Below are 25,049 nucleotides of genomic sequence, written 5' to 3' on the forward strand. Positions count from 1 at the left end.
AACTTCAAAACAAACATGCTGTGAGTCATGTGAAACTATAAAACCCAGTTATACAAATTTTGACTTAATATTAAGTGCACTAATAACTCATTTCCTAAACAAGTTTTAAAAATATAAATAAGATTAAATTTGTTCAGAATGTGTAAACAAATTAAATATAAGAATTACTTTCAGACCTTACACAACAGTCCTAATAGATATCTGACAATACTGCATATTGTATTTTAAGCACAAAGTTAGTGTCTCAAACTTTACCAAATACAAGTTTATCATTTCACTTTCATGTTATACAGGGTGTTTGGAAAGTCACTGTGCAGTTTTGTAATCATATGTTATTATATTTCAGATTTTGATCCCAATATGGTTTTAACAACTGAAGAACGTGTATGGCTCGTCGAACACGTATTCCAAGAAGGTGGTACGTACACAGATGTGGTGCGACAGTGATTTGCTGATTGTTCCACATCACAATGCAGTTTGTAACCTTATATAAGTGCACAGTGACTTTCTGAACACCCTGTATAACAATTCATGATTTAAAAGTGGTAACAACACACACAAGAAAATTGTTTTCATTAACTCATTAGTCCATCTTGTATTTTGAACAAGTACAATTGTTTTTAAATGATCATTATAAGAAAACATTCTTGAAAAGCATGTTCCAATATGTGTTGGTATATAAATAAAATAAAGTTCCACAAGATAGTACTGATTAACACTATGATTATGAGTACCACTGTGTTGTGCAGATTTTACTTTGTTGTTACATTCAAAATGTAATTAAGCAACCCTACAATCAATGTAAACCAATAAAATTAGCATTAAAATTTATAATTCAAGGTTTTACATATTCTAAGTTTTAATTTTTTTATTTCAAAACAAAGGTTCTTAAATTTCAGTTTGATAAGCAATATCACAGATATTTAATTTAGGACTTTGTAACTTGAATACAACTTGACATAAACCTTCCATATACAGAAAGAATCTAGATTAATTTCTCTCTTTACACATTTTTTTGTTCAAGTTCCTTAGACCATGTGTGGAGAAAGGAGAAATAAATTTCTCTGAACTCTTGACAGATGCCACACCCACTTTCTGCACAAAAAGTTGAGATATCTCAAACAATTACACTTAGTTGGGCTAGATGTTTATAACAATGGAAAGAGCACTTTTTAAAATACATTTTTCTAAGAAATATTTTAAAACTGGTATAAAACATTCCATAGTGAACTATTCAAACTGCTCTTAACATTGTTCTTTTCCTTGTCCTTGCCACTCCAGCATTGTTTCTTACCTAGAAATACATTAAATAGACAGTTGCACTGCATTTAGGTTTTAGTTTTATATTTTACTTAATTCTGTGTTATATGTTTTAAGATGCATATTTGAAAGGAGTAATACATTTTAAAAATATAAACTCTCTTTTCCACAGTTCACAAAGACTAGCATGTTTGCCATTCTGGTGGTGGTTAAAGTTTCTCAGCCTGTGATACTGTAATATTGGCTTGGGATGCCTACGGATGTGCGTCACAATGAAAAATAATGTCGAGGACAGGAATGGACAATAAAACATTAAAGGTAGAGACATGCAAGTAAAAATAAATCCAAAAGATGTTTCAAGATTATTTGATGAAAATTAAAAGATATGTACAAATTTATATTTCAAACATTCCATTACACAAAACAGTGTTCATGATGGTTAGAGTTAGTAATATGTTAGAGAAGAAAATCAAATATAAACATTTACCTCAAAACAACTTACACTTTTTATTAAGAAGGTTCTAAAAGTTATACAAATGAAATTCGCAAACTACAGGGTGTTCTGAAAGTCACTGTGCAGTTTTGTAATCAGCATCCATTCAGTCTATTTCAAGCTAGCAACTGATAGCGGTGTTTAGAAACAAAAGAAGGATCCAAGTCTGTATTGATGCCAACGAGGGTCACTTTTAACACTGTTTATAATTGTCATTCATATTTACCTCCTATACTCTATATTGAAACATGTCTGTTAATAAAAATATGTGCACAGTGACTTTCCGAAAACCCTGTATAAGATGGAAAAAGTATTTTTATACTTAACATTAGTATCACCTTGCATTAGTACAATTTAGAGTCTGAATGGGAGCAACTACAATAAATAACAAATATGATTACAAATAATTGATAAAAATAGTCTCAATTCTGGTATACAAAATATTTGTAACCTTCAACAAAAGTTTAATTGTTATAGAGATATAAAGAAAGCTCAGTTATCAAATACTGTTGCACTGTGTATCATTCTCCATAAGAGCTATGTTCACTAGGTACTTCTTCCATCTCCATAGGGTTAAAATATAATAGTACAAAGAATATTGTTAAAATAAAAATCTTAAATACACAACTATACAGAAAACTGGTTCTTGAAGAACTTATTAAAATCTTATTCAGACCTGAAAACAACCATCAAAATATTTTGCCAATCTACTACATGTAACCTAAACTTTACAATATTTGTAGTTTAAAAAAATTCAGAGAAATGTTTCATATTAATAGAAAATATATGAAGATTTCCTAAAAATAATGCCATTTGTAGCAATTTAACAGGTTTATGAGCAGTCTTACAAAACATTTTCTTTGGTGTGTTGTCTTATTTTGGTAAGAATATCAGAACAATATAAATATTCCACAGACAAATTTCCAGGGTTTATGAGTAGCTACAAGAGAAAAGTATGGAAATATCACCTAGAGTCTTTCTATATAAATAGGAATTATACTGCATAGCTTCAGAAATGAATTATAATCTTCAACACAAAGTTTATTATGAACTATTCTTAAGATGAAAATTAAACACATAACTTACATCATAATATTTCATGTTCTTTTAACTGCATGCATACCAGAAACTGAGCATATCTTTGACAATTAGCAGATCAAGGAAATTCAACTATAGAGAGATGAAAGTTTAAACTACTTTTTAATAGAGAAATGGCAGCATTCACAGACAGCAACAAATATAAATATATCACACAACAAAATAGCTCTAAAATATGTACAAAAAATGAAGATGATTGAATTTTTCTACCTGTGAGAATCCTGCTGCTCCTAGCTCCTGATGAAGCCTATTAAGAGCCCTCTTTCCAGTAATAATCCCCGACTTAAAGCTAACTATTCCACGCTCACTCTGAGGATTTTCCGACCAGGACATGTAGCATCGAGTCTCATCAACAACATGAATCTATATTGTAAGCATTCAGTAAATTATGGATGTTTTAAAGTCTATACTTTATTTCACTTTTTAACACTAGAATCTATAGATACATAAAGCTCAAATAATAGCTGATAAAAATAAATAATTTTGAAGTTCCAGTATAGTTTTGGTAGTTTAACATTGTATTTTATTATGAGAAAGAATTGATGAAGACATTTTACAAACACAATCCTTCTTATAATTCATACTTTAGAAGTTGGTTACTTGCTTTGCATATAAATGTCAGGGTGAATGTTTTCTTGCCACATTTTTCTCTAAGTCCCCATCAAATTTTAATGGTCTTCATAGGGTACAACATGAAGAACATTACAGTGAGGCATACAATGGCACTACGGTGAATTAAAATTCAGTTCTCAACATCAATCTAAAATATTTAGTCCTATTCAGGTAAGAAGATATATTAAACAAACAAACAAAAAAACAACTGTTACTTATTTTATTTGTAAATTTACATAATGAAATTCATCTCATCAGAATTTCATGCAACAAAATTACAAAAATAGATATAGAACTAGCATTAAAACAAAATGAAAGTGAAATTCTTTATTCTTATACCTTCTGAAGAAAGCACATTTAATTTGCTGTTACTTTCTAAGATCACATGTTTTTAATAGCATGAGCCATTGTAGGAAGGATAGATAAACCTTTTTTAAATTGCTTAACCCGCTGGCCACATGTTCAATAAAAAAATTAATAACAGTAACTTATTATCAATGTATACAAATAAACTTGCATCAATAGATAGTCATTAACAAATTTCAATAAAAGCTTCAAGTTCTTAACTTTATACAGAAATTTTTAAGAAAAATCCTCATCCTTCCATAGTTTGAAAATTGTAACATCTGTTCTCTAGGTTTTTTTTCCTTCAGTTTATTTACTACCCCCTCTCTGAAGTATGGAATTACTCATTATAATATAGATATTACAAAGTTTATTTTTATAGCTTTCCATCTTCTTGCTTGTTTATAGTCTTAACTGGGATATCAATCCACAAACCATGCTCACCTGTTTATATTCTTAACTGGGATATCAATCCACAAACCATGCTCACCTGTTTATATTCTTAACTGGGATATCAATCCACAAACCATGCTTACCTGTCACATCCTGTATTTCACAAATTGCCAGTAATTTTATGCTGTATCATTTACAACCAATAAATAGGCAAAGTTTTAATCTATCAAATGAAATATAATGATTCATTGTTTAAAGTACAGTTTAAGTATTTTGTCTTGAGTTTGAAAATTCACCTAGTGGTAGTTTACAGAAGTGGCTAAGAGAATTAATTTACGTTTCTCTAGTCCTAGTTAGAAACCCAGTTGAATTAAAATAGTTATATAGTTCATTGTCTGCTTCCTGCATGTTGTTATTTTATATTATTAGGTGCATTATTTAAGTAAATAAAATAATTTAGTGTACTAGTACCATCATTATAATAAAAGTAAGGCTTAAGCTTCATTGACACAAATAACAAAAGCAAGGGATCAAATGTTGGTACTATACATCTTGTTTTAATCTATGTTCTTTATTCATTAAAAATTTATTACATTAGGCAAAATAATGAAAAATAAGAATTAATTATTCATGAGATACGAACTAGCAGCTCGTGTTTTACATCATTCAATACACTAACAAACTATACATTCACTGAGTGATTTAGAATTTTAGTCATATTATTAGTCAGATAGGGTTCAAAAGGCAATAAAAAATATAAACATCTGTAGTTTGTGGTGGTCACGAGGTTGGTTAAACTGACCAAATCTATATAGTTATGGCAAAAAAAAAAAACAGATAAATACAGTTTTACAGAAAAATGGTTGATACTTGTTTAAGAAGTTTTGAGGATAAGTAAGAGAAACTTGCAATTTTTAAAATTAGGAAGAGTATTTTAGCCTTAACATGGAAATCACATGAATTCTGAACATATTCACACACAAATCTTCAGTAAAAGTACTTTCTTAAATAACAGATTTTTTTTTAGTTTTTTTGTAAACAAAAACTTGTAATGTTTAGTGAAAGCTAACCAAATTTCATGAAGATACATTAAATATATTAACAGCTATAGTGTGGAAACTAATGGTTACTTTGGGGTTAGAAAGTCAGTTACATTTACCAACCCATGTTACAAAATAAAGTTACAAAATAAGGTTAATTCTGAAGTTACTATATGTCAGTACATAACAGCATTATCAATAAAGTACTACTCAAACTAAAAGTAAAAATTAATATCACACTGCCAACTAAATTAATTTAAGCTTCAGACCTTTACCTTCCATGGATTTTAAGACTGGAGGCTTCAACAATAACATAAAACACAATATATATGATTGTGTATATGATTTAATTTGCTGATTATTTATCATAGTTTTATCAGGGTTATTTTTAAGCAAATTTGTAAATAATTTTTATATAACATTGCAAAAGGATGCATTTAACTTGTGACACAATGTTGTATAGTATGTGTTCTACAATCACGAAGAATATTTTAAATTAAAAATGGAAATTCTTTAGCCTTATAAAATCAGTGATAGTAATTATGTGATTTAACACCTTTAAAAATAGGTGCTATTTTGACTTAGTAGATACGACAAGTGTCTGCATGATTCTCATAGATAATACGCAAGCTTTCAGTACTGGTTTAAATCTCATCTTTTAAATACTTGTTTATTGGAACTCAAACATAAAAACATGAAATTTGGTTCCTACCCAATGCACAACACACTTCAGAAATTAGTCGAACTCTTACTTTATATCTTGACACTAGCATTAATCTTGATGAAACAAGATTATTGAATACCCTCACCAACTGATTACTTTAAATGTAGTAAAATGTTAGATTGTTTCTAATAATGGCAATAATATAGGGTATGACAGCTTGTAATCCAATGGTATCTATAAAAAAACAAAGAAATACTTACATGATGTGGAACCAGTTCATCATATCCTCTAGTACTTCCAGTAGCACAACAGGCCATTGAAACTAAAGCAGTGCTAGGTAGAAGGTCATACACTGAGCGTTTCTGAAACATTAAGAGTCAATATGTTTGTTTCAAACACAATGTTTGCAATAAGATTACAAGTTCAAACCCTGTGGCAAAGAAAATTCAAATTGTATTAAAAAAAAAGTGCAATTGGTATCATGATGTAATTATAATTTAACAAATCATTCAGAAATTATTATAAACACTATCTAATAAAAGTTAATGCAACTATTTATGCAAAATTGGAAATATTTCTCACAAATACACCATTTCATTAGATATTTAAATCCATAAAGAATAAAAATACAATGCGTTTGTATTCTCACAAATACACCATTTCATTAGATATTTAAATCCATAAAGAATAAAAATACAATGCGTTTGTGTGTGTGTGTGTGTGTGTATACACACACACACACATTATATATACATAAACATACAAAATTTAAAATGATTCATGTATTTCCAATGGTGCACAAACATACCAGAACAGTAGATGTTACAAGATCTACTAAAATTCATAAATAAATGTATACATGTTGGAAACATGACTGACATGAAAACACTTAATTATCTGTTTTATTAAAATTTTGAAATTTAATATTTGATTAATGATGCTACTTACATTTAAAATAATTATAGTTTGTTTTTTTCTGAAAAGGTTTTTCAGGATAAGTTTCATAGGAAATTAAGTATAACAGTGTCACAAAAATCTATTGAAGTTTAGAAGAGATAGTGGTATTTTGGAAATTAAATCTAGAAATAAACCTTCACTTTAGAATTGCAGATATAGAATGTATAAGCTATCAAATACTAAAATATTAAATCAATATTCTTATTACAAAAACTATAATCTTTGTTTTGTATTTAACAAAAAAGAAAAGAAATACAAGGTATTACATCTATCATGGTGCATGATTTATACACTCTACATAAAACTATTTTACACCATTTGAAGTTACTATAAAATACATTTCATTTCCACAGTTATTAACATAATGTTGCATAAAACTTTAATACAAAATGGGAACTACTGGTCCATCTCAGCTATTCCATGCTAGAGCCTAAACTAAAATCGTACAAGTTTTTAAAAAATCTTCAAGCCAGCCCTTAGCATTCAAGCTTTCCCTTAAACTCATTTAAATTAATCCACCACTATAACATCAAAAAAAAAAAAAAAAACCCATTCCAAAGGCCAAACATCCTGTTAGAAAAATAAAATTTGGTTGAAATTGAGTCCTCCATGCCAAAATATATGTGCCCTCTAGACCTACTATTATCACTATGAAAAAAATGATGCATCAACACTATCAATTCCCTTTACAACCTTGGACACCTTAATCAGATCCCCCTAACTTGTTTTCTCAAGAGAAAACAGTCCCAGATATTTAAATCTCAGCTCATATGACAAATCCTCCATCCCAAGTACCATTTTAGTAACCATTCTCTGAACCCTTTCAAACAATTCAATGTTTTTTCCAATGATAAGGAGTGTAAGACTGAATACAATATTCCAAATGTGACTTAACCAGTAACCTATACAATAAAATTATAACCTCTATAGACTTGTATTCAGTATTTCTGTAAATACAACCTAAATTCCAATTTGTCCTACCACTACCAACAGCACACTGTTTGAATAGATTTAGACTGATCAACTATTACACCAAGATCCTTTTCTTCTATAACACTGTTGAGGTTATTCCCATTTAAATTTTACTTAATTTAAATTATCATAACCCACATGCATTATCTTGAATTTATTATAATTAAAACCCATTTGACATTTATTTGCCCAATTCACTATTTGATCTTAATTGTTTTTGTAAATCAGCAACATCCTCTTCACAGCTAGCACCACTCAATATTTTAATATCATCTGCAAATTTAAGTAATTTATTGATTACTCTTTCATCTGTCACTGATGTAAATAAAAAAAAAGCAAAGACTGAGCTTTAAGGTAGTCCACTTGTGACATTAATCCAGTTTGATTGAACTCCATTTGTAACAATCTTCTGCTTTCTTCCATCCAGCTACTCTTCTATCTAATTTGTTAATTTATCCCCAACACCATCAGGGATAATTTTTTATATAAATACATCTTTTATGAGGCATCTTGTTAAATGCTTTCTGGAATACACCAAATCTATGCTCCTACCCTCATTTGTATTAGCATTAACCTTTTCAAAAATTATCAAAAGATTTGAAAGGAAAAATTTTTTCATTAGTTAACTATCCAATAAAATCCTAAACTCTGTTAAGTGATTTTGCAAAATATCTTTCATCAGACTTTCCAAAACGTTTTCACAATTGATGTACAACTAATGTGGCTATAACTAATGGGACAATATTTATCTTCTCTCTTGAAAAGAGGAGTTAAATTGGATAATATCCAATCCTTTAGTACCTGCCCACTATTCAAGTACTGAAAAATAAACAAAAAAAGCAAGTGGTTCACACAACCAATCTTTAACCTCTTTCAAAATACTTTGGGAATATTATCTGGGCCAGGAGCCTCACTGTTCTTTAAACTTCTCAATTTTTTTAAACCAGCTTAGTATTAACGTAGTAACCTTATTTAAAACTAAGTGTAACAAAGTTTTCATGAAGTATGATTAAACAATAACTTGATTGTTAGAAAGTTCACCTTTCCTATCAATATTGTTTAAGCTAGCACTTTTAACATTGGCTTTATTTTGTTACCCAACCACAAGTGTTGTTAAATATAGTGTACAGCACTTCTTAGAACTTTTGTAAGAATAACTTGTTATTTAGTTGTTTGGTTCTTTTTCTATATATGAAGTTTAATTATCTCAGATTTGTATACCTACTTAATTTGGTGAATGTTTCAGTTAACATCATTACCATAACTGCCTGTTTTCTGAAAGTTAAATACTGTGCATGAATATTCATACTCTTTTGGTTATCAGCATATAACACACTTACTTGTATTGGAGAAGGATTATCATGTGTAACATCTAGAAAGACAGCATGTGCTATACTTGGTACAAGAGGTCTGACAGGAGGCTGAATGAAAGCACCAACTGGCTCACCACCATATCTATACACCAAACGTCCAAGTTCATGAGAATCATGGGCACTCATTGCTTCTACAAAGTCAAACAAATAAAAACCTTTTTTACAGGGTTTACAAAGTCATGGAAGAACAAATATGTAACTATTATTTTGATTTTACATGAATAAAGAATTTTCACATAGTTTAGGTTTAATGAAAAACATTGCTAAACATTTTTTTTAAACACTCCATAATACTTGGCTTTAAATGTGCACATAGTATAATAATTTGATTTCTACACTAAAGCCTTATTTGACCTGAAAAAGGCCTCAGTATAGAAGCCAGTAATATCATTCCATTGTAAAAACTGGCAGAAGCAGTCCATTAAAGTCAAAATCTACCATGTCTACATTATCTAAAAATACTCTTGAATCAACACTCACTATCATGTGTTTATCTGGAAATAAAGATTAGCTCCATCTTTTATTGCAATGGCATTCTTCTCAATAAGAACATGATATTACTAAAAATGATTAATATTACCTCCTTTAAAATCTGTTAACTTTTCATTAAAAATGTAGAAAATAAAATCTTTAAAATTATTATAAATATGAAAAAGTTACAATACAAATGCAGCAGTTTTTAATACCATACAAATAGAATGTTTACTTTGCAATTCAAAACATTAAGATGTATTAAAAATTGACATATCACATACCTCTAATGAGTGAGTTAATCCCAAGATGATTGACAAAGATGTTGTCTATCCTTTCGTTTGATGTAAACAACTCAGCAATAACATAAAGGTCTGGCCGAATTTGTCTTGCTTGTTCCATCAAATACTTAAAAAATGAATTAGAATATTGAAGAAACATTTTCTGTTTGAATAATTAATGATTTCAAACTGATAAAATCAGCTGTATTTCTAATATCTGTTTATAATTTGTCTTTGCAATTTGGAAATGATTGAATTTTTCAATACCTTTTATACATGCTACAGAACTTACCACCTACATGACATGCAAATAAAAAAAATAAATATTTTGAATTTTAATCTTGAATTGCATGGAAAACAAAAACAAAATAACACTGTTATACATATAAAGTACAAAAATCTGTGTGTGTTTGTCCATTATCTAAATACTCTGAGGTCACTAAGCCAAAATTTTGTGGGATGATAATTTGGAACATGTTGATGACAGGTTCACAACTCCCTCCAAATTTTTGTTGTTGTTGAGCATTACTATCTTTGATATAAATTAATATTAATTGCATTAATATATGAATTTACATCCTTGCACACAAAAATGCTTTATTAAGTTTTCTATAACATAACATACACAGTGTGTAGGGACACAAAAACGTCCTATATACCTCGGAGAGTGTACTAGCAACCATGGAGGAATGCAATGGTAAAAAGAACTTGCTTCTACTATTGCAATAGTACATAAACTTAGCTGAAGTTTCTACCTCAACAACTACCATAAGGCTGATATAAAGCGTTTTTCTGAGTTATACCCACTTTCTACTTTGACCTGTGACCTCATCACTTCAGATCATAAGATACCTCTGCAGCCAATGACTGTCAATCAATTAATAATGGGAAAACTGTAGGAGGACATTAACAATTGGTCACTGAAAGAGGCTAACAGAAAGCACACCCACTGCAACTACTTTGGTCACTACTATTTCCTTCAAACTCACCATGACAGTTGCTCAGTAGACACCATCTTTCAAGTACATATATATATATAGTGAGTTTTTAAAGATCATACAAAACAGTTTGTGAGGTAATAATAAATACTGTAATAATGTTATAAATAAATTGTGTAAAAGTTAGCATTTTTTTGTGTTATTTATCACTGCACCCACAGTCACATTTTCTTAAGTTTGTAACTTGCACAAAGAACACAAACCACAACTTGTATTATAGTGTAAACTGGAAAATATGCCTTCCAAAAACTACAATCTTAATGTTGCCAAGTGCTTAAATGTATCATACAAGGAACGTACTGTACACAGTATAAAATTATATTCTAAGAAGTTTTTGTGCAACAAATAAAACAAGAACACAACACAATAAAACGAAATTCATAGCAAATTGTAAATAAAGAACTTTGTGAATAAAATAACTTACTTCTGCTACATGTAATGGGGTACTGTGACAATTATCAAGCCTTAGGCCTTGGAAAACTCTTGCCATTTCTTGAACATAGTCAGTCATATGTTTCCATAAGTAAGGGCAGTCTTCTGGTTTATCTCCATATCGTAGCTTTACACTGTCACCCCAAGCAATCAGTTCTCTTCTAATATAAACATTAGACCCTGGCTCTGCAAAGTTTCGTAACGGGTCATCCCCCATTACCCATCCATTATGAGCCATTATATGGCATGCTTCAGGACCATACATAAGTTTCTCTTCTTCGTCAATGACAGTATCAGGAAAAAAGTGGGTAAAATACCTAGAATATTGTTAAAAACATATGATAAACCATGGCTCCTACAAAGCAATAATATTATTATTCCTTTACATGTTTATTTGCTGTGAGATTAACATACAAATACGTTTATAAAATACAAACTAGTAAAATAATACAAAGCTTGATATTTAATTAACTCTTTGGTAAATAAACATTAGTAATGTCAAATTAAAAAATGGTGATTGAACAAAAAGAGATAAATAGAATGTTTTGTAATTACAGACACAATGTAGACTCACACTGATTAAAACAGGATAAAATAGTTTAAAACTACAAATCAACAATTTAAACATCTCATATTCATGAAGAGAATTATATTAAACTGCAAACATTTTTATCCTTCACATTCCTCTTACTTCTTACACTCAAGATTTCAAGTCTGACTATGTGTGAAATGTAATATCAGAATAATCCTCTCTCTTCTACAAATCGCTCCCCAATTTAAACAACTAGGTTGGAAATCAATGTAAAAAATTTATCCAAAATACTATCTAAAGTAAGGGTCTGAACATTGAAAACTGATTAAGAACTGGATTGCAACACTTCTAAGTGATTTCTATTTTCTTTCTTTCAAGAAAGACAGGCAAAAAAGTACTTTAGACGGTTAATATAAAACAATTACTGCCTTACTTTGGAACCAAGGGATATTTTTTGGAAACAAGATTTATTTTTGGACCATCAGGTTGCAGGCGCTGGTATCGTACCCCAGCTAAAACATTTTCTACTGCAGCTGTCAGATGAATACGTATTTCTCGCATAATGTTTTGATTCATTTCTTCTAACTTGTGACCAAATGCTTCGGAGCATTTCTTTATCCTGTCTTCTTCACTTATGGCATCATTTCTAGGATTGATTTAAAACACAAAAAATATTATCACCCATGTGCCTTCCTTATGAAGCCTCTGCCAATATATTATTTTTTTTTTTACTTTCTTTCCAACCACTAAAACAAAATTTGTAGAAATTAAAAAAAAAACAAGACAATTGTACACTTCACAAAAACTTCATGGTTTTTCAGTAGAGGCATCATGGTCATGAATAAAGAGTAGAGGCATCATGGTCATGAATAAAGAGTAGAGACATCATGGTCATGAATAAATGAAGGTTTTGTGAAATGTACAACTGTCTTTGTGTTTTTATTCAAATCTATAAATGTGAAGTTTCAACTACTGATGATATCAAGTATGAAATATATAAAACAAAATTTGGATTAAAAATTAAATACTGAAATATGCATTTAGTGGTTTCTTTCTACTGTTTATTTTTACATTCTATATTGCATCCTAAAGATTACATAAATAATTAAAACAACACTATTAAAATCTTTTGGTGACTGACAAATGTTGATACATCACATACAGTACCAAAGAAATCATAACATCTGTACAATTTCAGAATTTTGGAAAAATAGTTTGCATAATTTATATCAATTATTTTATATAAAAATTTCGTCTTCAAATAAAGTAATGCAAAAGTTATTAAAAAACAGCATGAGACAAACCTTAAGACATTGAACATTTTTAAAGCAGTATCCATATCAACCTTTGAATTTAACCTCTCATAATTTGGATCTTGAAGTACTGTAAGTTCCTTCCCTGTTGCTACTCTCTCTTTGCAAGGCCCTTTCATTTCTTAAAGAAAAAAACCAATAATATTTAGCAAAGTGCAGGAAATATTTAAAATAACTTGCTATTGATGTTTCAGTTATTTTGTACTTCTATAAAAATTACACAGATGTTTTATTTTGTACATTATTCCTCCACAAACACCAACTCTGATTCAACATCTAGAGTATAATCTAATTTGAAAAAAATTTAGGTTGTTAGCAAGTTTACATACAAAACTAATGAATTTGCTATCTACTTGTATACCCACCATGGGTAATGAGCCCCAATTTTTAGTATTATAAGCCCTCAAGCACACCACTTAGCCACCAGGAAGAGAAATTATTTTGCTAGCAAAGCAGTTAACTCTAAAATATTTTATAGCAAGTTTTTGTGAAAGCAAAAGGTTTTGTAAATTACAACCCATTTTTGTAAAATTCTCATTAAGAAGTTTGTTTCATTTCATTTAAACATTTCTCTGCTTGTTTCATGATATTTTAGAAAATTTAAGTTTAAAAACAATAACATAAAAATATTACATTCTCAGTAAAATTGATTTTTTCTCAGAACTCCCTCTCAAAAACATTAAACTGAATAAATACTTGAAAATATAAATTAACCCTAAGGTTATTTTCCTACTCTGAACATGAACATGAAATTCCTTTATTAGGGAGTCTTTATCCATCATAAATAATTCATGGATCTTCACTTGTGGCAGATAATAACCATGAAGGGCAGCACGAATACCCTGGAGATAATAAATAAATATGAATAAAAAAATTATGTAGAAATATTTGAAAATACATGATAAACAAGTACTGCATGATGTTCAGTGCTAAAACTTAACCTGTAGATATAATGAAAGTAAAACAAAAGTACTTGAATCAGTGAATATGAAAAAATAACATCTTGGTTTTTAGAACTTCTTGTGTCATTGCAGACAAAGAAAAGTTCTCTTTCAGACAGATCATTGTTACAATTTAAAAACCAAGCAGATTAATTTCACCAGACATTTTGTATTGTATCATAATATCAAATTTTACAGTTGTTTGTGTATTACGTTTGAGCCTTGATATTATTCAAACTGGAAGCACATTTTATGAAACAAAATTACAGTTTACTTTCTCCTTATCATGGAGAATTTATTGTTAATTTTTTTCTTTCATTCATTATTCATACCAAAATATTCTAGTATGTGCAAACTATATAATAGAATTAAGAACAATTGTATTACATCTAAATGTTTTTCTTCCTGTATACACTTGGGGATCCCACTGAATTCCCATTTGCCTTCTATTATATCTAAGGTAAGGTGCCATAAAACCCTGTCCAAGAGGTAAGCAGGTCTCAAGTGTGGGGAATTTTCAAGGTTGTATGCACACTCTGGGTGTTCCTTAAGCCACGGACTTTCATTGGCCGAGTGGTTCAGCACCACATCAGTAATAGCTGTCACCTATTAAAAATTACAAGCATGTGCTGTTTTATAAAAATAAACTTCAGTCACTATTCTTACCTCAGTGTCATAATACTGATTAATACTTTGTTAGAACAGACAATTATTACAGGATAATAATTCAGCCTTTTTTCTAGATTCTGCATACACATAAAGGTCATTGTCATTAAAGCATCTAAGCTTAATAGCAAAACAAGATAAACATGTTTCATTCATGAATCAGTTAATATTAACATTAATATTAACTCTTTGTGTATCTTGTTAATCCTCATTTCAATTATATGATTTCAACCAAAAGATCAGTTTTGAGTCCAAGTTCAGCTAATCAACCTTTGGTGAAAGAAAACATTATTCTAAAAATTTTGTTTTCATATGTTTGTTGGAAAAGTATGGATTATACCATATGTACATAGGAAACAAAAATAAAAAATAAATGCTTATTATTATTTTATCTTTTTTTCTACAGTAAGATTGTTTTGAGGCTCCACAAAAGCTTATAGAGTAAGAAAAACATAAAACAAGAATTTAAACTAAGTAATTAAAAAAAAATCACTTTGAAGCTATTCATGCTTAAGGTTTTATATCCAGTAATTCTATATCTAACTAGAACCACTTTCAGTGTCTTAAATTTAGAACTGTTTGTCACTTAGCAGTTAAATGAGATATTATTTTGTAACCTTGAACTTTGTTAATACAACAATAAAGAATATGCTATTTAATAATCCAACTATAACCACATAACAGCAACATTTGGTTACCTCTTTTAAATATTACTTCTACTTAATCACAGACAAGCAATATAACTTGTGGGAAAGTAGTGTGAAATGCTGATTCACTGGTCACAATATTAAAAACCTATAAATTCCAATGCTGAAAACTGACTTTCTTGAATAACACTTAGACAACAAAGAAAAAGTAAATCAGAGTAAAGTAAAATAATGAATATTGATAACAATAATAATTAATTAATAGTAATAACTTTGATGAATATAAACAGTAAAATAATAAATACGTTAAATTTCGATAGTAACTTTATACACAGGAGCAAACGATATACTGCTAACTATGCATTAATCATGTTTAATAATCTATTATAAAAATGTTTAATATTATGTAATCTTACAAAAGTATTTACGATAAATAAAAGTGTTATTTCTTTATGATGGCTAATATGGATTACACTGTACCTTTCTTTTCTTTTTAGATAGAATATAAATTACCATAGAAAACTTACATTTAAATAAACTCAGCCCAACACATCTCGGAAATTATATTTTTAATTCTACAATAAAACATTTTAAATGTAAATAAAAAAAAACATCTGAGTGAAATAAACAATACACACCAACAATTATACTCTAGATGCCAGTAATGTTAAGTTTGAATAGAGTATTGTTCTATATATGCAAAAACGGCTCGTTTGGGTTGAGAAAATATTTTACGAGCCGTTTTTGCATATATATTTCTCTACAAGTGGGTTTTCTCGACATCATCTGAATAGTATTATTCTCATTAAAACTATTGGTTGTGAAAATTTGTGCGAAATATTTTATGTAATATTATAGAAATGATATCAGGGAACACTGGACTCATGTAAAAAATGTAAAAATCTGCAAACACAAAATATGCATTTACCCATGTGTTATACTGTGTATTCTGACTTGAGAATCATCATACATTAATACCAAACAAATGATGATGATGAGGCATACTGTTATTGAGTCATTTAATTTTCACTGTTGTCCATCTAAAATTAAAATTATGAACAATGGATTTTCAAAATTGACTACTGATACTTCTTTATGTGCTAATAAATGGATATTTTTCTAAGTATCTACTATAAAATTTTAACAACTGATAATTCAAAGAATTTTATTCTTACTAACACCATTTTAAGTTTCATACCTAAAATTTCAACTTTAATATCAGAGAACCTGAATCTTTTCTTAAAATCAAATACACATGACAGTAATAAGTAGAAACTTACTTTCCATTCTTTTATCATCTTATCCACCAACTTTGCAACATCATTAATTGTGTTTATTGGTCCCTTAGGCTTACTAAACATGCTGTTCAACTTTAGTTGGTCACTGATGGAGTATGAAGACAAGGAATTTCCCAGCTCTTGAATTGGAGTAAAATGAATCATGTTATAGCCACACTCCTTGGCAACCAAAAGTCGTTGCTCCCATTCGTCAAGAGTGCCAAGCTGCTTGGTTAAAACAGTTTGACACTGAATGCAATCCAAAGGTAAAACCTCATTATCTTGACCATAAGTCAACACAGGATCAACCACGAAATATCCAGACCCACGAGGACCTTTACTTTCACTAGGTAGAAAAGGGAGAAAATTTAATTCAAGAAACCATATGAAGCAGTTACTTGTACTAATACCTAAAAGATTAGATGAAGAGAAATATCCAATCAATAATCAATATGAAAAAAACTTTTACAAAGAATACATGCCTTTACAGAGATCATATGACAAAGCAATTAAAAAAACAAAAGACATTACCAAAAAACAGATGAAAAAACACATTTATTTTAAGAGTATTTTACAATTATACTTAAGATATCAGTATTTCCAATTAGTAGACCCTTGTCCATAACCAATATATTAAAATAACAGGCATACTTAGAAATAACTGAGGAACAATCTTTCTATTTTTTTACTTAATTTGATGAAGACTCAACATGAACCAATTCAACATTTTCTAGTTTAAAGAGTACTTAAGATTTGAATAAATATCATGATTTTTTACATTTTTTTATTTTTCTCCTAAGACAGTCAAATTTTTAGCAGAAATGGTGTCAGTAAGTTAAATTATCATAAAAATAAGAAAATTGAAACTTTCAGAATGTTTGAAAAAAAATTAAAATCAGAATACAATTATTTATTAACTTCATGTAAGTATAAAAATGCATAGAAAAATAAACCACACAAAGTTTAAAACTTTTAATTACTAGTTAACTAGTTATATTAGACCTTATGTCTTACCCTCCTTCATACATAAAATAAAAATGGAAAGATCCTGCCATCTCTGCAACAAGTTCAACATATAACGCAGTGTCATCACCTTGGTTCTGACTCTCAGATTTCCAAGACAGTTCTCTGTAATGGTATCTCTGAAATCCATCCTCTGGTTTCTCTGGCAAATTAGTGTACACAGTCACTTTCTTGCCAAACAAGGATGGACCAAGCTTAAAATGTACTATCCAACCTGTATCAAAAAACAACACAAAATTTCATTTTCACTCTTCATTATACATAAGCCAAAATGTTCTTACCATAATAAAAAAAATGAAGGGTACATATATAAGATAACAAAAATTGTTAATTTCAAATGGAAATTGGAATTGTTAAAAAAGTACAAAAAGAAGTTGAATCAAAATGCAATTAGGGACACTTAAAAAAAAACAAAACTGAACAAACTAATATGAAAATAGTGTCTATTATTCTCTAAAGCTGGAAATCACTATTTTGGCTCCATTTCTACAGTATTTATCAATTTTAGTGAAGTCAAATTAGGGATTTGTAATTTAAGAAAATAATGTAGACACTGTTTTCAGTCTTGTTTGTTTACTCTTTAAGAGTTCCCAGTTGTAGGCTGAAAATATATTTGTATTTTGATTAAACTTGTCACTATACTTTCTTTACATTCAATATTACCCTTTCTTAAATTAACAATTGTTTAATTATCTTGCTTCTTAAGTTTTATGTCCATTTATAATGAATAAATTTTAAGCTACATACATGCATATGTGATTATTTTTTTCCAACAGTTTACTGCTGCATTGTTGTTGTTTTTTTCAACCAACCATTATTTCCCGAGCCAGATGGGTTTTATGCCTGAGATCTCATGTAAGCACGAGTTTAACGAGCAAACTGTGAAAACTGTAAGAGTTTGTTTTGGAGCTGTGCATAAATTTTGGCTCAGTACACCTGACTGTTTTTTCTGCAGGCATCAGTGCTTCAATGACTGGCTAAAAGGAAAATCTTGCCTTATAGCAATGAAGACAAACTCTCTTTCAAGAATCAACATAAAAATAGTCCTTTGACCTGCACAGGAGTTGTTTTTTTCAGATCTGCCCAGGTTTAAATAAAATGTTCATAGCTACTTTTTTCTGAAAGCTTATGGAACAAGGATAATAATAATAATAGTGATGATAAAGAACAAATGAATAAATTTTCAATTTTGTCTAGCAATCAGAGAAACAACTTTTACCTATTATTAACCCTTTTGCAACAGGTCACAGGTCATGTCATTAGGTTTGTTGACTTGGATTCAAAATTTTATTGAACTACTATTTTATGAATTTATGTCAGTAAGTTATGAATCAAATTGTAGATTATAATTCAACCTTTAATGTTATATACGAGTTAATTTCTTAATTTAAAAGTAAATTTTAAAAGAACACATCCAAACATTGATTTTAGTGAGTCATGTGGTATGCTTAATGCAGCATTTTTAAAATTAGATATTTGTGATGTCAAAATACTAAGTCTATAATTTTACACAAATCAGGAACTTAAATTACTAATACTATCAAGCTAGAATATAAAACAAGAACCTTGTATCTTTTTATTTTGTTGATATATGGCTTATGTATTTAATCAAACACAGTGGCCCAGTTCATTTCTTTCCATTTTTGGAAATACTCCCTTACATACACTTACTTCAATATGTGACATGTGAATAAACAATCAACAGCTTAAAATATAGCCAGTGTGATTTTCCTCACTTTTTAATCTTTGAAAAGACTTCCATGTTCTTTTGATCTAAGGTTTCAATGAGGTAGATTCTGTCTTTAGTATGCTCAGTTTCATATTTTTTAAAATCTAAATTCATGTTGTTAGAAAAACACATAGGTTCAAGAAGTCTTGATATAAATGAAATAAAAACCCTATAACCTCAGCACTTTTGAAAGATGAACCTTTCTTCTTTGGGTGCAAATGGGGAGTGGTGGTGTAATTGAATTTTCAAAAATTCTTAAAAAAATTTATCTCCTATAAACAGATCTGTTTTAAACAGATATTTCATGAAGTTATTATTATCTTTAGTATTGTTATTATTTATAAACCATTGTTTGCCTACCTATTATTATGAGTTTGCTTGTATTTCTAACTTTTGTCTTGTATAACATTGTATTTTTATTTTTCTTATGTGTGATGTAGTGTAAGCATTTTGCAGGGATGAAAATTGCACCAGTTTCTTCACCAAGGTATAAATTACTGTAAGATCTCTCCTTTTCTTTTAAGAATCAACATATAGTTCTATGATCTGTGCTGAAGTTTTTAGTGGGTGTTCCCAGGTTTGAACAAAATATTCATAGCCATTTTTTCTCTGCAGGCTTGTGAAATAAAAATAATATACACAACAACATGAAGTACCAATGGATGGATTTTGTATAACAATTGGAAAATCAACTTTTTTGGTACTATCAATATTTTAACAGCCTTAGCCACTGAGATAGGTCTTCACTGTGGTTTCAAGAACAGGTCTGCTTTTAAGATGGCTTTTGCACACATGTTCTACTGGAATTTTTGTGAAATTCCTGGGCAATCTCTATTATGAACCACAATCAGGATTCATGATGAGCTTGAAGAAATACTCCTATTGTGACTTTGCTTAAATTTAATGCAGATGCTTGATGTTACTGTCAAGGTTAACATTATCTTCTAATATATTACTTGAAGCATTAATGATACTTCTAAGAAAAGTTACAACCAGTGTTTATCATTCACAGAAAATATGGTGTCAAGTATGACCATGAGAAAATTACACAAATTACACAAATTATAAGTTTGAAAAACCTTTCCTCAAATCTAATATTATCAATAAAAAATGACTAATGCAGAAAAAAGATAGTTAAAAACAATTTCAGTTTTCCTAAAAGATTAGTGCCTTTCAAATTTTCAAGTTCATATTTCACTTTTATTTCTTCAATTAAAAAAAACAATTCAAAACTTTTATTCAAGTGTTTGTGGTGCACATTTTTTGTTGGTCATACCAAGAATTTCCAATTTATGTAATGCATAAATTACAAAATACTATACTTATTTGCATATCTAAGCATATTTTTCAAACAGTTACACCATGTTCTATCTAGAATACACTGTACTTGATACTAAACCCTGTCAAAACATTGTACATTTTTCACTATGTTAAACTTGTAATAACGTTTTTTTCATTACCAAATCAAGTTGTCTTCAAATTTTAGAATACATGTATTCTAATGCTGATTAATATGGACTATAAAAACAACAGGACATTAAGAATGAGAGTCACAGTATTTATTCATTGTTTTTTGCTATGGTTTGCTTGAAAAAAAGCAGGTATGTCATATTGTAAGCATTAAAATTAGTGAGTTTGTTAAAACAAGAACTAGCTGATCTAATTTCATACATGAACCAATTAAGTAAATATAAACCAAATGAAGTTAGTACAATACATTTCAATTTATGATTATGTATTTTGAATACAGTGCTAACATAAGCACTAAAAAGATTTCTTTATAATTATTTTAAATTTTATCATGAACTTATAATAAAAGAAGTATATTGAGAAAATATATTAAAATAATATGTTCATTAAATGGCTTGCTAGTATATAGTACTTTTTGGAGCATCAAACACAGAACTTATGTAAATCTGTCATTAACCTTAAGTTAACTGTTTCACCATCAATTTACAAATTGCCAATTTACACATTCTAAAGGATATATTATGCTCTTAGAATTACAATTAAATGAGTCATTAATAGAAAACAAAATATCTTTATTACTATTTTTTACTGTTTTTACAGTTTTCATACAATCTAGGTTACATAAAGCACAATTCTTTCTTTCACACCTGAAAATACCTTCCTCGGAAATACATTTCTTTAGGTTTAATCATTAATTTATACCAAGTTTTCTTGTTTTCTTGACAAAATAATTTCATTTTTGAATCCATCTTTTTTTTTCTTTTACCTATTATTTGTTTTAAGTGTGTGTTAACAAATGAAATACCAATGTATATTTAGACAATGAGTCAAAACAAATTCTATAACATTCTCTTTATGTTTACTAATCTGCCTGTTTAAATGTTTTTTTTAAATGAAAAAATGTATTCTTAGCAATTTCCAAACCTTAATATAACATTTCTCCAGATAGTGATACTGAGCTACATTTTTTTAGTTCTATAAATACGTTAACTCTCATTTCTTCTTTGCAAATCAAGCAATGTAGTGTACTTGCAAGATTTACAGGAACATTTAACTTTATAAAATTGGGAAGATTTTGAAGAAACTTACAAACTGATGAGAAGTTACTAATTTGCAAAATGCATCACTTACAATCTCCTTTTCTGGTGAAACAGAAGCACAATTAAATAAGACAAGGCATTATTGCTTCTTCCAAGGCTAAACTTATTCATCTTGTTTACCAAATTTTAAATCTTAACTAACTTAATATCTTTTGTATCTTTCTGTGCCACAAAACAACAATCGAATAATATTTCCCAAAAGGTTTTTATATAAAATTCAAAATTATCTTTAAAATAATTAAGTAGTATATCAAATAATCGTGGATAAAAAAAATCCCATAGTGATATTACACAGAGCAACTTATTCAAAGATAATTAAATTTTGTTTTATCAAGAAGACAATCCAAAAATTTGTACAGATTATTGAATAAACCCAAATAAAGAATTTTTTCCAAGGAGAGTACTTTCAGTTGCAAAAGAAAGAACTGTGCATTATGTAATTTAAGTTATGTAAAAACTAAAAAAAACCAAAAAACAATAAAGATGATTATTTAATTATAATCTGAAAAAATCAATAAAGGAAACAAAACAAGAGAGTGATATTTTACAGTATTATTATAAATACGTATACACAAGCATGAGATAACGTTTCAAATGTTCAAACAAATTGGTGCAAATTGGGTCCAGAGCTACTTTTTATCATCTAGAACATTCTCTAATAGTACAAAACATCCCAAGGAATGTCTCAGCCAAGTCTGAAATTTAAATGTACTTTAACATTTAAAAATATGAAAACTGTGAATCAGTTACACTTTGTTGTCAGCAAGAGCATTAAGCCTAACCTTCTATGCAAGCATGATATCTTGGTAAACCAAAAGTTTGTGGTTGACCACAACACCACACAATGGGCTAACATAAGTACCAGAACCTGGTTTGTAGCATTGTAAGTCTTCAGACTTACTGCTGATCCACTGGGTGGAGGGAGGGCAAACCAGAGTAATATTGCATTTACGAATAACCTGAACTTTAATTACTTTACACTTATATTTAAGGGAAACAAGAATTTTTTTTTAATGCTGCTGACTAAATACTGTTGTGATACAGTTACATTTTTTTTTATCAAGGTTTTTCTCTAAGAAACAAGGTACCTCATATACTTGAAACAAATATTTGAATGTAATAACTTTAAAAAAAAAGTTAAACTGAAAGAATTTCCCTTTATAGAATCTTTATAATTATACAAACAAATATGTGCACAGACACATTGAAAACATTAAGTATTTACCCTTCTGCAAACGGAATACAGTAGATTCCAAGTTTTCTCCATCATTCAACTGCAAAACCCGAATTTGCTGAATAAGAGGATGAGACCCAGGTAGACTAGACATAGTTTCTGATGACTTGGAACTTTTAACAGGTGATGGTTGGGTTTTTGGTTGGGGCACTGAACCACTTTTACTTGGAAATGGAGGAATTTCAGATGATGCCATAGCTATTAACGAATATTAGCCTGAAAAATAATTACATACACAGATTCACATTTATATATAACATAGAAAAATACAATGCAAAATAGTGACAAAAGTATACAGAATGTTTTATAAATATTCAATACTTTCCTTAGAACTAAATGTAAAGGCTACAATTTACATCAAACACTGCAGTAATCTTCAATATCAAAAACACATCCAATTTAATGTATTGCCTATTATCATAATATGATTCCATTTTGTTTACCTTCTACCTTCTTTAAAATTTTCAACCTTTTAAACTTACAAATCATATCATGAGTAAATTTTTCAATTTAAAAATTCATTTAAAAAAATACTACTAATGTACATTATTCACATAAATAAACATTTGCAGCAATTCTTTTAAGTTGCATTAAACAATAAATTCAGCAAATCTGGTCACTAAATTACTTACACAAATACTATGTGCTAACTTAGCTGCATAAAAATCAGAATTGTGTCAAAGTGTCGAGTTCCTTCTCTTTTTATATAAAATTTGTAGTGATCATGTTATGGTTACATTGTTGATGTTCAACCAATTGTTAATTTGTTGTTTTTTGTGGACAAAATTACTCCTGTGGTTTCACCTGAAAACTTTAGTACATATGCAAGACTTCTCCAGTTCAATATGCTTATTAGATTTTCCAACAAAAGAACTTCAAATACATTTTTTTTTTCATCTTTCAATTACAGTATATTGCACTATCTCCTGGTTGTTTGGTTTCCCTTCATGGTCTAACAGTCATTTTGAAAAAAAGAAAGAAAAAAGTCCACTACTTTCCAAATTTGACATGAAATATATTTTCTATCTTACATTTTACAATTGCATCCTTAGAGTTCTGAATGTCATAAAATGTGTTTATCTTAAAAATTAACCTGCTTTGAGTAGTATGATAAATGAAGTATTAAAGAACAATCATGACAATAAAGTTAATAGCAAACTTTTGTGTACTTTAATCAATTTAGTTTTTACTTTATTCATACTTGTGAAATTTTAAAGTAAAACCCATTTCATTTAATTTCTATTTGGTATATTTGTTTGAATATGATGTCAAGACCCAGACATTTAAATATCCTCAAAAATACACTTGAAATTATTTTCATAAAATGCAGCTCAGTTAAAACTTTTATCTAAGAAACTGTGAACTTTTGGTAAAATAAGGATTTCTATTAATGTGTCATGGCAAGTGATCTTTGATTAAAAGGTTACAAGTTAGTCAAACACAAGAATACTGTCATAGTTTTAAAACCACTATATATATTAAACTATGTTACTTAAATTGAAAATAATCATGGGAACTACCACATCACAAAGACTGAAAGAATTTTTTAGAATTTCTGGGTTTTCTAGTGACTATATGGAACACAATATACAGAGCAAATGACAAACAAACATCATATGAAAAGCACAAATGTAAACTAAAAACCAAAACACTGGTTTTACTGTTAGTGATTTGCTTTTAATCTTCACTGATGTAACAGTTTAATCTTATTAAATTAACACATTCATT

The 25,049-nt window shown here is 28.9% G+C and overlaps 1 protein-coding gene across 1 annotated transcript in view; it reads right to left on the reverse strand.

Annotated features, from left to right (window-relative positions):
• LOC143245083 (glycogen debranching enzyme) overlaps positions 1-25,049 on the reverse strand; it is a 90,507-nt gene that overhangs the window by 47,150 nt on the left and 18,308 nt on the right. The window contains 12 exon segments of the mRNA XM_076490929.1: positions 3,062-3,214; positions 6,166-6,267; positions 9,175-9,338; positions 9,963-10,086; positions 11,382-11,706; positions 12,355-12,567; positions 13,226-13,355; positions 13,968-14,076; positions 14,563-14,781; positions 16,769-17,111; positions 17,780-18,002; positions 23,313-23,537. Of these exon segments, the coding sequence (XP_076347044.1) occupies positions 3,062-3,214; positions 6,166-6,267; positions 9,175-9,338; positions 9,963-10,086; positions 11,382-11,706; positions 12,355-12,567; positions 13,226-13,355; positions 13,968-14,076; positions 14,563-14,781; positions 16,769-17,111; positions 17,780-18,002; positions 23,313-23,517 (2,310 nt within the window). The 5' untranslated portion in view covers positions 23,518-23,537.

This window comes from Tachypleus tridentatus, chromosome 2 (assembly GCF_004210375.1).
Source record: "Tachypleus tridentatus isolate NWPU-2018 chromosome 2, ASM421037v1, whole genome shotgun sequence".
NCBI lineage: Eukaryota > Metazoa > Arthropoda > Merostomata > Xiphosura > Limulidae > Tachypleus > Tachypleus tridentatus.